We start from the raw sequence: 12,767 nt of genomic DNA, 5'->3' as shown, positions 1-12,767 counted from the left end.
TAGTTAAGTTGAAAACTAGACAGGTTAACAATAAACAATTCACAACATGATCCAAGCTTACCATAAAATTTGTGGCCTTATAAAAGTCCATGAAAATCTCTAATTCAAGTTAGGGTCTTCAATTTAAACACATATCAAAATAAGTTAGACAACGAATTTGTCTAGTGAGTTACACAAGGGTTTATTCATTTAAAGTAAGGGATGACAATCCAACTTAATCAAACCTCCGATATCATTGAAAAATACATGAATACCAATAACTCCAAAACAATACAAGGTCTCTTATGTCCCAAAAAGCTTCATAATTGGAAGATTAACATTTTCAAGTGGATTATTTCAACCCAACAAAAATACAAAAAGGGAAAACATGTTTATAACATTAAACAATATGTAATGCATGCAACTACTCCCAACCATTTGTCAATATCAAAAGTCAAACTCACAAAATTGATGGTCAAGTACAAAGTATGAAGAGTTCATGACAGACAAAACTTTCAACTTTTACACTTACACTCACAATCATGCATTAAGGGTCATCCACTTAGGCCAAACAATGGGTATCAAAACACCTGACACACGTGATGATTATCTAGAAATCTACTCATAACAAAATAATAACAATTGTCAATTTGGGTATCTGGAATCACAAAGTCACACCCATACTAATACGATACACAAAGTTCGGATGCTTAAAAGAATTTCAAAAAGGTTAACGCTCTTTGTTTTCAATACAAAATCATTTCATAAATGCACACATAAATATAGCAAACAAGTAGTAAGTAATATCATTTAAGGTAAAATCATAAAGATTCAAAATAAGATAGTTGATGCATGTTCCTAATAACTCACATCAACTTCTAGCTTCCCACAATCACTCTTACTTCCATAAGTTGTCCTCCTCAGTCACTGCCTATAAGATTTAAAGTACATTACTAAAAATGACCAAAATACCCCTAGAATATAAATACTAAATTTTATGGTTTAAGACATCGACTAACAATGAATCATGTCAACCTACCAATATTCTCTAGGTCTAAATATTTTGGTTCCTATCAAAGTATCTTTTATTTATTTCAATTCAAAAAGAAGACATTTTTTAAACCAAAATCTTAATAATTTGAATCCATTAAAAAAAACAACAAAAAAGAATTGTGAAAAATCTAGTCTTGTTTTTTCCTTCTTGATGCTATCTCTGAAGCCCAAGCTTTACCAAGATCAGTCTGAAACTTGCCTGCATACAATAAATAAATAAATTATTCTTCTAAGTAATTTTTGACTTAATGAAGGGTAAAATGGTCATTTACTCTCATTTATTTTTCCTTCTTTTAATGTGCATAATAAGAGAAAGATTTCATGATATAATTATATCCCAGTAATTCAAATCTTGTAATTTAGTTATAGAGAATATATTAATATAAAAATCAGTAATTTATAATAAAGATAATGAAAAGTCTCTTACCTGCTGTAGACTGAAAAAATTCTTCCAAATCTTTATCTTGTTCTGCATAAAAAATAAAACTTAATCACCTCTGCAATATTATTTCAAATAATACCAAAAACACCCTCATCCAGAAATACTTACCCTTTTCATATTCCAGAGCTTGAAGTATCATCTCAATCTGAATGCATAAAAAACCAAAATCAGTTAATATAATAATATTAATAATAATAATACACACACAACAGAATAAAAAATAAATAAAATAAATAACTATCCCCTCTATATTACATATATGATTCAATACCTTATCAAAGTCCTTAACAACTTTAGCTTCATTTGTGGAATTTTCTTCATATTCCATCCATAACTCGTGTATCTCTTCAGCTGTAATATAAAAAGAAATCTAATAATTAAAGTATTGTACTTTAATTTATATTTTTATTGCAGCATTGTATTTATAATAAGAAGAAATGAAAAGAAAATGATATAATGAACTAATAAAGGAAAGTAGATTGCTATTTCTTGCATCATGTAAGAGTGTATTTACCTCGTGGGCCTCCACCAAGAAGTTTGCACATTTGGTCTAATGCTTCTTTCTCTCTCCTACTCTTTTCAAGCTTTGGGATTCCATCTGATGGAGTGATGTCACCAACAATGGCTATCAAAGTAACAGAGAAAGTAAGAGAAAAGAATCTGAAGGGTATAAGTTACTGAAAATTGAAGCAATAAAGAAGACAATGTAAATAGATTTTGGGATAATATATAGTACCTTCTGCAATATCATGCACAATTGCCATTTTTATACACCTGGAAGATGAAAGCAAGAAGATTAGAATTAGCCATAAGCCCATAACAGTTTAACACCATTTATGATGTTGACATGATTTCAAGCAATGCATGATATGATATCAATATTCATTATTCATCTAACAAGAAAGAAACTAACTTGTCCCTGTTGACTCCAGGAGTATCAGAAGCAATGAGAGCCATTAATCCCATCCTGTACATGTGATCTGCAATAGATTCAGGGCCCTTAATGTCTCTTTTCACCCATCCTGCTCTTTTGGTTGACTGCAAAAAGGAAATTGCAAATCAAGATACCAATAACCAAATTTGGAAAGGAACAAAGTCCAATCTAAACTCAAATGGAATCATTGAGAAGAGCTACGTAAACTTTTTGATATATACGTCAGTTATCAATCACCATCGGCTGATACAGACAGCGTTTAATTAGAAATCCAAAACCCTATCTTTAAATATTACGGATTCAGTGTTTGGTTCCACAAAGCTACGACAGTATAAGAACAGAATTGACATGATCTTGCCCATAGAATGTTATATTGAGGCGTAAAAAGGACATAAGTAAAACGGTACAGAAGGTGAGAAGGATGATATGGATGTAAGCTGGGTTAAAAAAACAAAACATCTTCATATCGAGATTTTGCACGATTATCGATCTGAAAACGAAAATGGAGAATGCAGGGTTCGATTCGTACACGATTCACATTCACTTAAGTTGGATACATGATAATACCTTTAGGCGATGGCAGAGAGACAAGAAATCGATGGCGGACGAAGGAGAAGGTACTGCTGATGATGATGATGATGATGATGATGATGATGATGAGTCGGATGCCATCCTGCAAACCCTAAAGGAAGAAGATTTGAAAATTTTGAAATGAAAGGAAGATGAAGATGGAGGCAATTTTAAGAAGGATTTAGTGGTAATGGTAGTGAAAACGAGCCGGCTCATGTTTGTTTGTTTACTGGTTACTTACTTTCGTTGTTTGGTTCACGGTTTATATTTCCCGGTACCGGTCCGTTAAGGCGTTAACTCCCAACCGGCCAACCCCATCTGGATAACCCTAACGAATGAATCTAGCAGTAAATTTGGGACTCTACGAAAAAAAAATAAACTGCAAAAATAGTCCTTGTAATTTGTGGTTTTTTTTGGCACAAGTCCAAAAAATTTCAACTTGCAAAGGTAGTTGAGGTAGTTGAAAGCCCCAACCAAACAACCACCTAAAAGTCTTGTTAAATTCCCCATCGTGCATTGTTGACGAGGGTATTTATGTCTTTTATTTTCTATCTATCTCTCTTTCTCATAGCATGCATTACCACCTATTCAAGATAATTACCCATATATCGCATTAACCACCCCTAAATTACAGTTTCCCTTCCATATTCTTCTCTAGTAACCCATCTTTAAATGGGGAGTGATTATTCTAATATGAAGTTACTAGTTACTTTCCAATTAAACTAGTGGTCTATGTGTAAGCTTCTGAGGTTGTAGGACCACAACTGACAACTATAGAAAACTTAAAGGACTAATTAGATTGCCAATACCATATTGATAAACATTAGGAAGATTTTAGAAAAAAAAAATATGTGAGAATAAGAATTTTCATTAAAATAATAGTTAAGGTGTATATAAACTTAAGAGTTCTCTCGTTTGGAAGAGATAATCAAAATCCAGAGGGAAATAAGGGGCAATCATGGACAAATTTTAAGCAATTTATGGTGTTTGGAAGGATGAATTATAAAAGAAGCAAGTGTTGAAAAGATTGTGTCATTAACTATTGGTAATATTTCTAATAATAACGAGATCCTTTTGGGTTGTCATCGTAATTTGAGTAATAAAAAGACAAAAAATATATATGAGAATTGAGAAATTAGTTTATTAATTTGTCATTGTTTTAATAAATTAATTAGAAACTATTTTTGGAATTAATTAATTATAAGGGTTGATTGTTATTTAATTAAAATGTTTAATTAATTGGAACATTCCATAACCCTTAAGGATAAGGGACGATTTTAAAGGATCAGTCATATCAGGTTTTTTTGAGTTGCTTTGGGACTAAGAAACTAAGAACCTATAAATAGGGAGTTAAGGATCAAACAGTAGGTGCTAATAACTCCAAAATTTTGCTCCCATTTTCCTTTCTTCTCACTAAATGAAATTAATAACCCTTCTAGGGTTAGTGGAAGTTTCTTTCCTAGCCTCCCTTCTCCTATGGTTTTGTCATTTTGTTCTTTGGTGTTCTTGGGTGTGATATCACTAGAAGGATTCTATTTTGGTTTCTCTCATCCAAGAAACTTTAAAGAACAACATCTCAAGCAAGGAGATCTCTAGTTTCAAAATATGTATGTAATTATTTTTCATTACTATAGTAGTTGCAATAATAGAATGAAACTGAGATCCTTATAGGTTGCATGAACACATAAGAGTTTTTTAAGTCTTTCGTTGCAATAATCATGTAACACCCTATTTCGAATCGTTTCATAATTCGGGGCCGTGACCCGAAGATCAACTATCATAAGACTTCGGTCCTTAGGGAAAGGGAGGTTTAGACCTATTTGGATGTGAGTAATGTATATTGGATGAACCAAGAGTTCAATTTGTGCTTCGGGTATAATAATTGCTAGTATGTGTCTTTCATGAATTTAGGATTTAAGCTTGGAAGGTTTTAAGGCAAAGGTGAGTTGATAGGATTGTATAGCTTCTCATTACCTTTCTATGCATATAAAGATCATCGAAAACACAGTTGGAACGCAAAAAGTTATGGCCATCGGAAGATAGATTGGTTGGGGCTTGTTGAGTACGTTAGGCGTACTTGGGTGGAGTAATCGCAAAGGCTTCTTTGCGTGCATTGGGCGTACCAGATTTACGTTGGGAGTACATGACTCAGTCTCAAACGCTAATTTAGGGTCTTGGACCATATTTAAAGGCCTTAACTCATTCTCAATCCCTCTTATGATCAGCCTCTATCCCATTTAACCTTAAGTTCGAAACCCTAGCCTCTCTTGTGTGAATTTCAAGCCTTGGTATGATTTTTGGTGTGCTTTGGAGAAGAAGGAGATATTATAAGAAGCATTGTGTGGCTTTCAGCTTGTGGGTCCAAGCTCTAATCATCTTCATCAACTTCCAGGAGGTATAAAGCTTTTAACTTGATGACTCTATGTGTTAGATCTAGTCTAGGGCTTGTTTTGGGTTTTTATGGTGCCTAGAGTCATCGTTGTGAGTATGAGCTACTCTAGGAACTTAGAATGATAGATCTTAGCATTTCTAAGGTTTTTGGTGCATAAAATGTCATCTTGATGGGTTTGGATGAACCATGCTAAAGTTAGTGTTCATATTATGGGTTTAGATGGATGAAAACGGGTTTTGGGTCCCATTAAGATATGCAAGGCGTAAAGTTGGCAACTTTATGAATTAAGAGCTTATTTAGAGGTTAGATCTAAGTTGACGTGTTGGTCTTATGTATTAAGTGCTTAAGGTAAGTTTTGGTCGTCTTGTGAGTACGTTGGGCGTACGTATGCATACGCTCAACGTAATGCATGGAGTCCCCATTTTCAGGCTTTAGTGAGTTGTACCTTATGCATCGGTGAGCAGTACATAGGGCATACAAGTTTGGTATGCAGGTCGTACTCTTGAGATGCATCGGTGAGTTGTACCTTGGGTCTTTTGGGAGTTGGTCCATGAGTTGTTAGGTCGGATATAGGAAGCATAAAATGGTCTTTTACCCATTAGAAGGATAGAATATGGATTGGACCTTGGATTTTGGAAAATTACCTTAGTTATTGATTAGGGATAATTTAGTTATGTTCGGTGTGGGGATTTCAGTAGCAGCATCGCGTGTCTTTGGTTATCTCGAATTGAAGTGGCTCTCCTCATTGTACCCATGGGTCGAAAGCACCAATGTCGGCCCACTAGGATCTGTTATATGTTAGTTGTCTTTGTGACTCTTTCATGTTATGTTGGGCTAAACCCATTGTATGATGGGCTAGGCCCATTATATGATGGGATAGGCACATGGATCAGGAAGGGCTAGGCCCAATGTATGTTATGTTGACTGCTAACTGTCTCTACAACTCTTGCATTTTATGTTAGGCTAGGCCCATTGTATGGCGAGATAGGCCTATTGTGGTGGGTTGGGCCCAAAATGAGGGCTAGGCCCAATAATATGTATGGTATGTCGTATTTTGGGGAACTCACTAAGCTATGTGCTTACAGTTTTATGGTTATGGTTTCAGGTGCTTCCGGTTCGAAAGAAAAGGGCCCGACTTGATCGCAGCACATCCACCCATATTTTATAACTTTATGATTTTGAAGATTGTACTCTGATAACTATTGTACTCTGATATACTTTTGAATGATTAAAAAGAATAAATGGTGTTTATGGTTGAATTTAAAAATGAAAATTTTACCTTATAATTTTTAGGATGTTACAAGTTGGTATCAGAGCCTTGGTTTAAGAGATTCGGACACACTCTTGGGTGTGATTGAACTCAAACAGAGGAGTTGGTAATCTTTTAAAAGAAAAATAAATTTATAAAAAGACTTTTATAAAGAAAAAGGGAGTGTAGTGCGTGAAATTAGTCGTGCTCAAGTAAGTGATTCCCATAATACTCGTACATGTTGATATGTTATATGATATGAATGCTTGCATGCTAGGATGAGGCTAGGGATACTTTCAGGAATTACACGATAGATCGATCTGATATGTGATGCCATGTAGCCTAGGAGAATTAGATGATATAATAGATTTGGAATCTATACTGGTAGAAGTAATTGCTAATTATATGCTTTAAAAATTGTATACGATTACGATCGTATTTCCTATATTGTGTATAATTTGCATGCATAAGGCAACCGGAAGTGAGAGTGTAAGTTCCTAGCATGGGTTGTAGTAAGTGAGATTGGGATGTTCTTTGTCTGTTCTATGGCTTGGAGTGTTACTGCACGAATGCTTCTTTCTTTGTGCTTTATGGGACTCATATTAATGTGAGCTAATTATTTCATGAATATGTTAAGTTGCATAATGAAAAGGTTAAATAATCTCAGAGTGATAGATTTAACTCTATTGCACAACTCTTGTCTGAGTCCAACCGTTGAAGGGTTGAGTCTGCTACTCGAAGGATTATCTAAGCTTTATGGCATGTGATTGTATTTGTGAAGTATTTATTTGACATTAGTGGGAGTTCTTCAGAAGCTGATGGCAAGGTGAGGTCGGAACCTAGGAGAGCCTAGGAAGTGTTTTAGTGGGTTTGATTGAACTGTTTAATAGGTACTTGGAGTACCGATTTGATAAGGTGACTTGGAGGACTCGGGATAACACTTGAGGAAAGTATGGATAAGTGTGGGAGGTAGGATTGAGCCCGTATTACTTGAAGCACAGGATCTATACTCGAATTGAGGGGAGTCACTGAGAATCTAGGAAGCCTGTGGGATAAAGATTTTTTATTATGTTCTGATTATTGTATGGTTGCTATTCATTATGGTGATAAGCACTCGTAAAAGAGGATCTGGTTTAGGCTCAGGAGTTGGCACTAAGTCGATAGATGAGCGGATGCGGGAGCTCATCTCGTCGGAGATTACCCGCGATATTTTGGAGCAGACTCCTATGATATTTGGTACGATCAAGGAGGGGATCATGAAGATTATGTTGGGTTTTAAGAACTATAACACTCCTATGGGGCACATGCAACCCTAGATGATTTGGATCTATGTTTTCTCTAATTATACATGCAATTTCAATTTTCCAAAGCATACATCCTAACTAGCTTACAATTGAGGATATACAATATAAAACTCATAGTGAAACATCCCAAAAATATAGTCCGAAAATTTTGTTTTTAAATCATTAAAGAAAACCCATAACTCATAAAACATCATAATAAAATCACATGTCATGTATCTCAAACATCATAACCAAAAAACTGTATCAAATATTAGAGTCTAAAATATCCCAGGCTGAAGATTGTGGTATGTGCCATGCGATCATCCCGAGCCCTTCCCTTTGCTAGCTGAAGTACCTAAAACCAAACTGAAAACTGTAAGCATGAAGCTTAGTGAGCTCCCCCAAACTACCACATACCATACAATAACACATACTAGGCCTTTCCCACTGCATCGCATCGGAACGAAGTCCGAAATTGGGCCCCGCCCGGCCTTACATCAGACCGAAGTCTGGAATACATATTGTCACACCCCCGAACCGTGAACACAAATGGCGGAAACATCCGAGGGTGGATGACGTCATGCATAGTATCACAACAATCGTATCATAGCAATCAAAGTAAACACAACCATTACATTACAATATGAATATTTACATCTGTTTGAAAACATAGTTTGTACACATCAGTATATAACAAAAGTAAAAGACGTCACTCTATCGTGCTCCGTCTTCTCCAAAAGCTGGCAAGGGTACCTGTCTATCGTTGCCCTGAGAATACAAGCGATTTTGAAAACGTATCAGCATAAAGCTGGTGAGTTCATAAGTGTGTTTTTGTATTGGAAACTAGTCACTGAATTTGTACAAATTATTTCTTTTCATTATAAGTAAAATATCATTTGTATCAAAAACCCTGGCTACCACCAGTAAGTAAGGTACGTTCCGTTTGAAAACCCTGGCTGCCACCAGTAAGTAAGGTAGTTTTATTTCTTAAAATAAAACCAAAGGTTGTATCCATGGAATACCCTCCAGTGTAGTAAGTAGATAGTTTTACTAATTAAAATAAAACTATTGAAGAAGGAAAATCCTGTAAACAAAGGTTAGTTTATACTATTGTGAGTTTGTATAACCATGCTTGATATGACTGATGACCTCCGCGACGTTTCTTCAGGCGTCGTATGGTATGATATTTGTCACCCCAGGCATGCCTGCCTAACTGTAGCTAACAGTTCAGGTGTGGGATTGTCAGTCCCGAATAGATCTATTCACAAATCTCATGCTCTCCCTCCAAGAAACTCTGGCTATACTAAATGTAGAGGATTTTACCAGTACCTCGAAAGGTACAAATGAAGAGGCGTCTCACAATCCTGTATTAACTAGTTTACGTGTAGTTCGGTATCGTATTTTTGAAATTAAAATCATTTGTATAATCGGTAGAGTATAAATAATTACACAAAAAATAATTATTTAGTAATGTACTCTTGTTATCTGAACGTAGCAATGAATAAGATAAACTAAATCTGTCATAGTTTATATGTTTTATCAATGTATAACTCTGAAATTAGTAGCACTGTATTTTGAAAACCCCAAACTATACATTTTATAGTTTGACTGAAATGTTGTGTTCGTGAATCATTCTGAAAACTATGCAATTAAGTTTTAGAATAACGTCCCTTATGCTCCGCATATTACAAAAGGGATAAAATATTTATACGTCCTATGAAAACGTTGGTTTGTAACAGTTGCATAAGTTTTAACTCGTTGAAAACCCTTTTTGTTTTAGTTCACAAAAAAATCCTTTGAGTTTGGCTTGTATCCCCCCTGAACACGTTTTAAAAACATAAAAGCGTAGGGGTATGAATTCACAGTTGGTTGGTTGCAATGGATTGAACTGGAAGATTCTTGAGTCGATGCACGTGCCACTTAACGGAATCCTAATATCAATAAATACATATATTTATCTAAATTAGTGATTTCATTAGATAAAGTGTCAGATAAATACTTGGTTTCGGTTAAGGAATGTTACCGGGACTTGGTTGAATCGAGGAAACAGAATTTTCACCACTTAAAAGATGTTTACAGCCGTAAAGGGGGTTTACGGCCGTGAACTTGGTTTGCGGCCGTGAACTAGGTTTTCGGCCGAGAACTGAGTTTGCGACCGTGAACCGGGTTTACGGTTGTGAACTAAGTTTACGACTTTTGAAGATCTGAAGGATTACGGTCGTAAACTCAAGAACAAGGGTGCTTGTTTTTGACGAAAAAGTGTTCTAGATGTTTCCAAACGGCCCCAAATGACGATTTTTGGCGTTTTTCGGGTGAAAGAATGGCTTTTTGGTGTTTACGGTAAAGAGGTTTAGAGAGAGAAAGTGAGTGTTTTTGGCCAAGAAGGTTCAAATGAGGGTGGGGGTCTTGTATTAATAGGCCAGGGGTATGGTCGGTGGTGGGGGGTCCACCTGGAACCGACCGTAAATGGGTTTACGGTCGTACACGGGTTTACGACCGTAAACTCGTCTTGGCCGTGAACTCGGCGTTTTCGAGCGAAGTTTCGAGTTTTTCGTGTGATTTCCGGTTTATTCCGATTCGTAAAAATACATATTATTTATTTAAACGTCAAGTCTTCCCCAAACCAAGAAATTTGACGGAATTTAATAAAAACCCAAATTTTATTAACGGAAACTGGGTAAGGATAACGGAAAAAGTTTCGGGTTGTCACACATATCATAGCAGCAAGCACATAACACATAAGCATATAACATATAAGCATAATAAACTTCCTCGGGCTTGCCCCGGCATCGGACTGAAGTCCGGTACACATAATATATAAGCTAATTTTGCATCAGGCTTACCCCGGCATCGGGAATGCCCCAAAATACATAACACATAACATGCATGAATCACAAAGACATCAAGCATACATATACCCTTCTCGGCACTGCCCCGACATCGAACCAAAGTCCGGAAACATACAATCTGCATCGGGCTAACCCCAACATCGAAACGAAGCCCGACATACTCTAAATACATAAACGGGCTGGCATTGGTGCCTTCGACCCATTCCTACTGGAGGAAAACTCACCTCACACTGTTGAAGTCCCGCTGACAAAACCCTAGCTCCTGGATGACAGATTCCCGAATCTGTCAACATCAAAATAACACCTAATTAATAATTGGGTTCCAACACATATCCATAAGTCCATGCTTGGGGTAAAAGACTACTTTACCCCTATCTTAGCTTGATTCAAGTCCAAGGCCCAATCCAAAGGCCCAAAAGTCTAATAATGAACAAAGGCCCAACTATGGCCCAATTTTCTAAATTGGGCCCAAACCTCTACATGGTCTTGCCTTAAGGCCCAACCATTTATTCTTGGTCCAACACTTGACATTACCATGGTCCAATATCTCATAATCATCAAGGCCCAGTTATGGCCCATCTATGGCCTAATTTTCCTAATTGGGCCCAAGCCTGCCCAATGAGCCTGATCCTAAAGCCCAATCCAAATATTCTAGTCCATATGCCTGTTCTTGGATGGCCCATCAGTAGCCCAGTCACCAAAGCCCAATGGAAGGCCCAATTTAAGGCCCATGTGAAATTAGGGTCTCACATAAAATGACAATTAGGGTTAAGTGTTTCTCACTTAACCCATTAAGGACTTAATCCATTAAGTCCATCATTCTACTAGATAAATCATATGGTGTGATTGGGTGCAATTCACAATTCCATTCCAATGGCCCAATAAGCGGGTCCCGATAAGTTGAAGGCCCATATATCCAAAATTAGGGTTTTCTAAACCCTAATTAGGGTTTCCAACCCAATCATAGCCCAATAGGCCCAAAAATAAATCTTTAGATCAATTAGGGTTTCAATAGGCCCGCTAGGGTTTCAATAGGCCCACTAGGGTTTCATTAGGCCCATTAGGGTTTCGCTAGTCGGGCACCACCCACTACCACCTCGGGTAGTGGTGGTCAACGGCGACTCACGGTGGCGGCCGCCACCTCATGATGGTGGTTAGGGTTCTAGTCCAATTGAGTCCAAGCATCCCAAAAGTAATCCAAACACATGCAAAGCACACCGCCACCCAACACGGCGGCTGATGGCGGCAGCCACCACCTCACGGTGGTGGTTTTGAGTTTCTTTCTATTATTCTAGTCACCGATTACAATTTTACAACGAAATACCCAAAATAAACACACACACACACTCAAAATAATCACACACACACACAACCACCCTTGTGGTGGCCGGTGGTGGTACAAGGTGGCAGCTACCACCTCACGATGGTGGTGGTGGGTTTCTTGGATTTTTCGGCCGAGACACACCCACACAACAAACAACAACATCAGATTATACACATATATGCGACCCAGAAGCTGAAATGTCCACTGCAACCTTCCTTGGGGTGGTGGTTGTTGGCCGGAGCAACAAGAACGAGCCATACGGGCGGCTGCGATCATGACTACGGCGCCACACTGGAGCAATGAAGAAGAAGAGTTGAGACTTCGCTAATGGCAGCAACATTAATGACAGAAAAGGGCCTAGTTCGGTCTTCGTTGACGGAAATGTAAGCAAACGACGTTGCTGGGAACGACAGTCGCGCCGTCCGACAGTGGTCTGATCTTCACGAAAATGGTACAGTGGCGATAGTACTCCAGTCATTCGCAGCCCATGCATCAACGTCTACATTTACCTCTCCGGCTTTGAAGTTTCTCTCTCTCTGATGTTCACGACATCTTCGACAACGGCTATGGTGGTGGCGCTCGATGGCAAAGTTGCGGGAAAAGGAACGGTGGATGAACTCTTGACTGTAGCAGCGGCGACTGGAGATGGTCGATGTGAGGGTGGCGGCTGAAGAAGGCCGCTAGGGTTAGGG

General features: G+C 37.5%; 1 protein-coding gene across 2 annotated transcripts; it reads right to left on the bottom strand.

The window, feature by feature from the left end:
• Positions 1-760: 760 nt before the first annotated feature.
• On the bottom strand, positions 761-3,368 carry LOC145053537 (uncharacterized). 2 transcript variants are annotated; one of them, XM_079001599.1, is made up of 9 exons: positions 3,220-3,368; positions 2,976-3,090; positions 2,388-2,512; positions 2,211-2,248; positions 1,989-2,099; positions 1,746-1,825; positions 1,583-1,619; positions 1,460-1,501; positions 761-1,231 (listed from the first exon to the last, which is right to left on the bottom strand). In XM_079001599.1, exons 2-9 carry the CDS (start codon positions 3,078-3,080, stop codon positions 1,161-1,163), a joined length of 609 nt encoding a protein of 202 aa, XP_078857725.1. In that variant the 5' UTR covers positions 3,081-3,090; positions 3,220-3,368; the 3' UTR covers positions 761-1,160. The 2 variants fall into 2 exon arrangements, with proteins under 2 accessions (XP_078857725.1, XP_078857724.1); XM_079001598.1 differs by lacking the exon at positions 3,220-3,368 and having other exon boundaries at positions 2,976-3,213.
• Positions 3,369-12,767: the final 9,399 nt, after the last annotated feature.

Source organism: Lactuca serriola, chromosome 5 (assembly GCF_051521515.1).
Source record: "Lactuca serriola cultivar US96UC23 chromosome 5, Lser_US96UC23_V15, whole genome shotgun sequence".
Classification (NCBI taxonomy): Eukaryota; Viridiplantae; Streptophyta; class Magnoliopsida; order Asterales; family Asteraceae; genus Lactuca; species Lactuca serriola.
The sequence above is the reverse complement of the archived record's forward strand: the minus strand, read 5'-3'. Positions and strand labels throughout refer to the sequence as shown.

Excerpts from the sequence above, each read along its gene's own strand:
- LOC145053537 (XM_079001598.1), bottom strand. The coding sequence starts at position 3,194 with ATGAGCCGGCTCGTTTTCACTACCATTACCACTAAATCCTTCTTAAAA. Across the intron at positions 2,249-2,387 it reads CCTGGAGTCAACAGGGACAA|GTGTATAAAAATGGCAATTG; the intron begins GTTAGTTTCTTT and ends TTCATCTTCCAG. Across the intron at positions 1,232-1,459 it reads ATTTTTTCAGTCTACAGCAG|GCAAGTTTCAGACTGATCTT; the intron begins GTAAGAGACTTT and ends TATTGTATGCAG.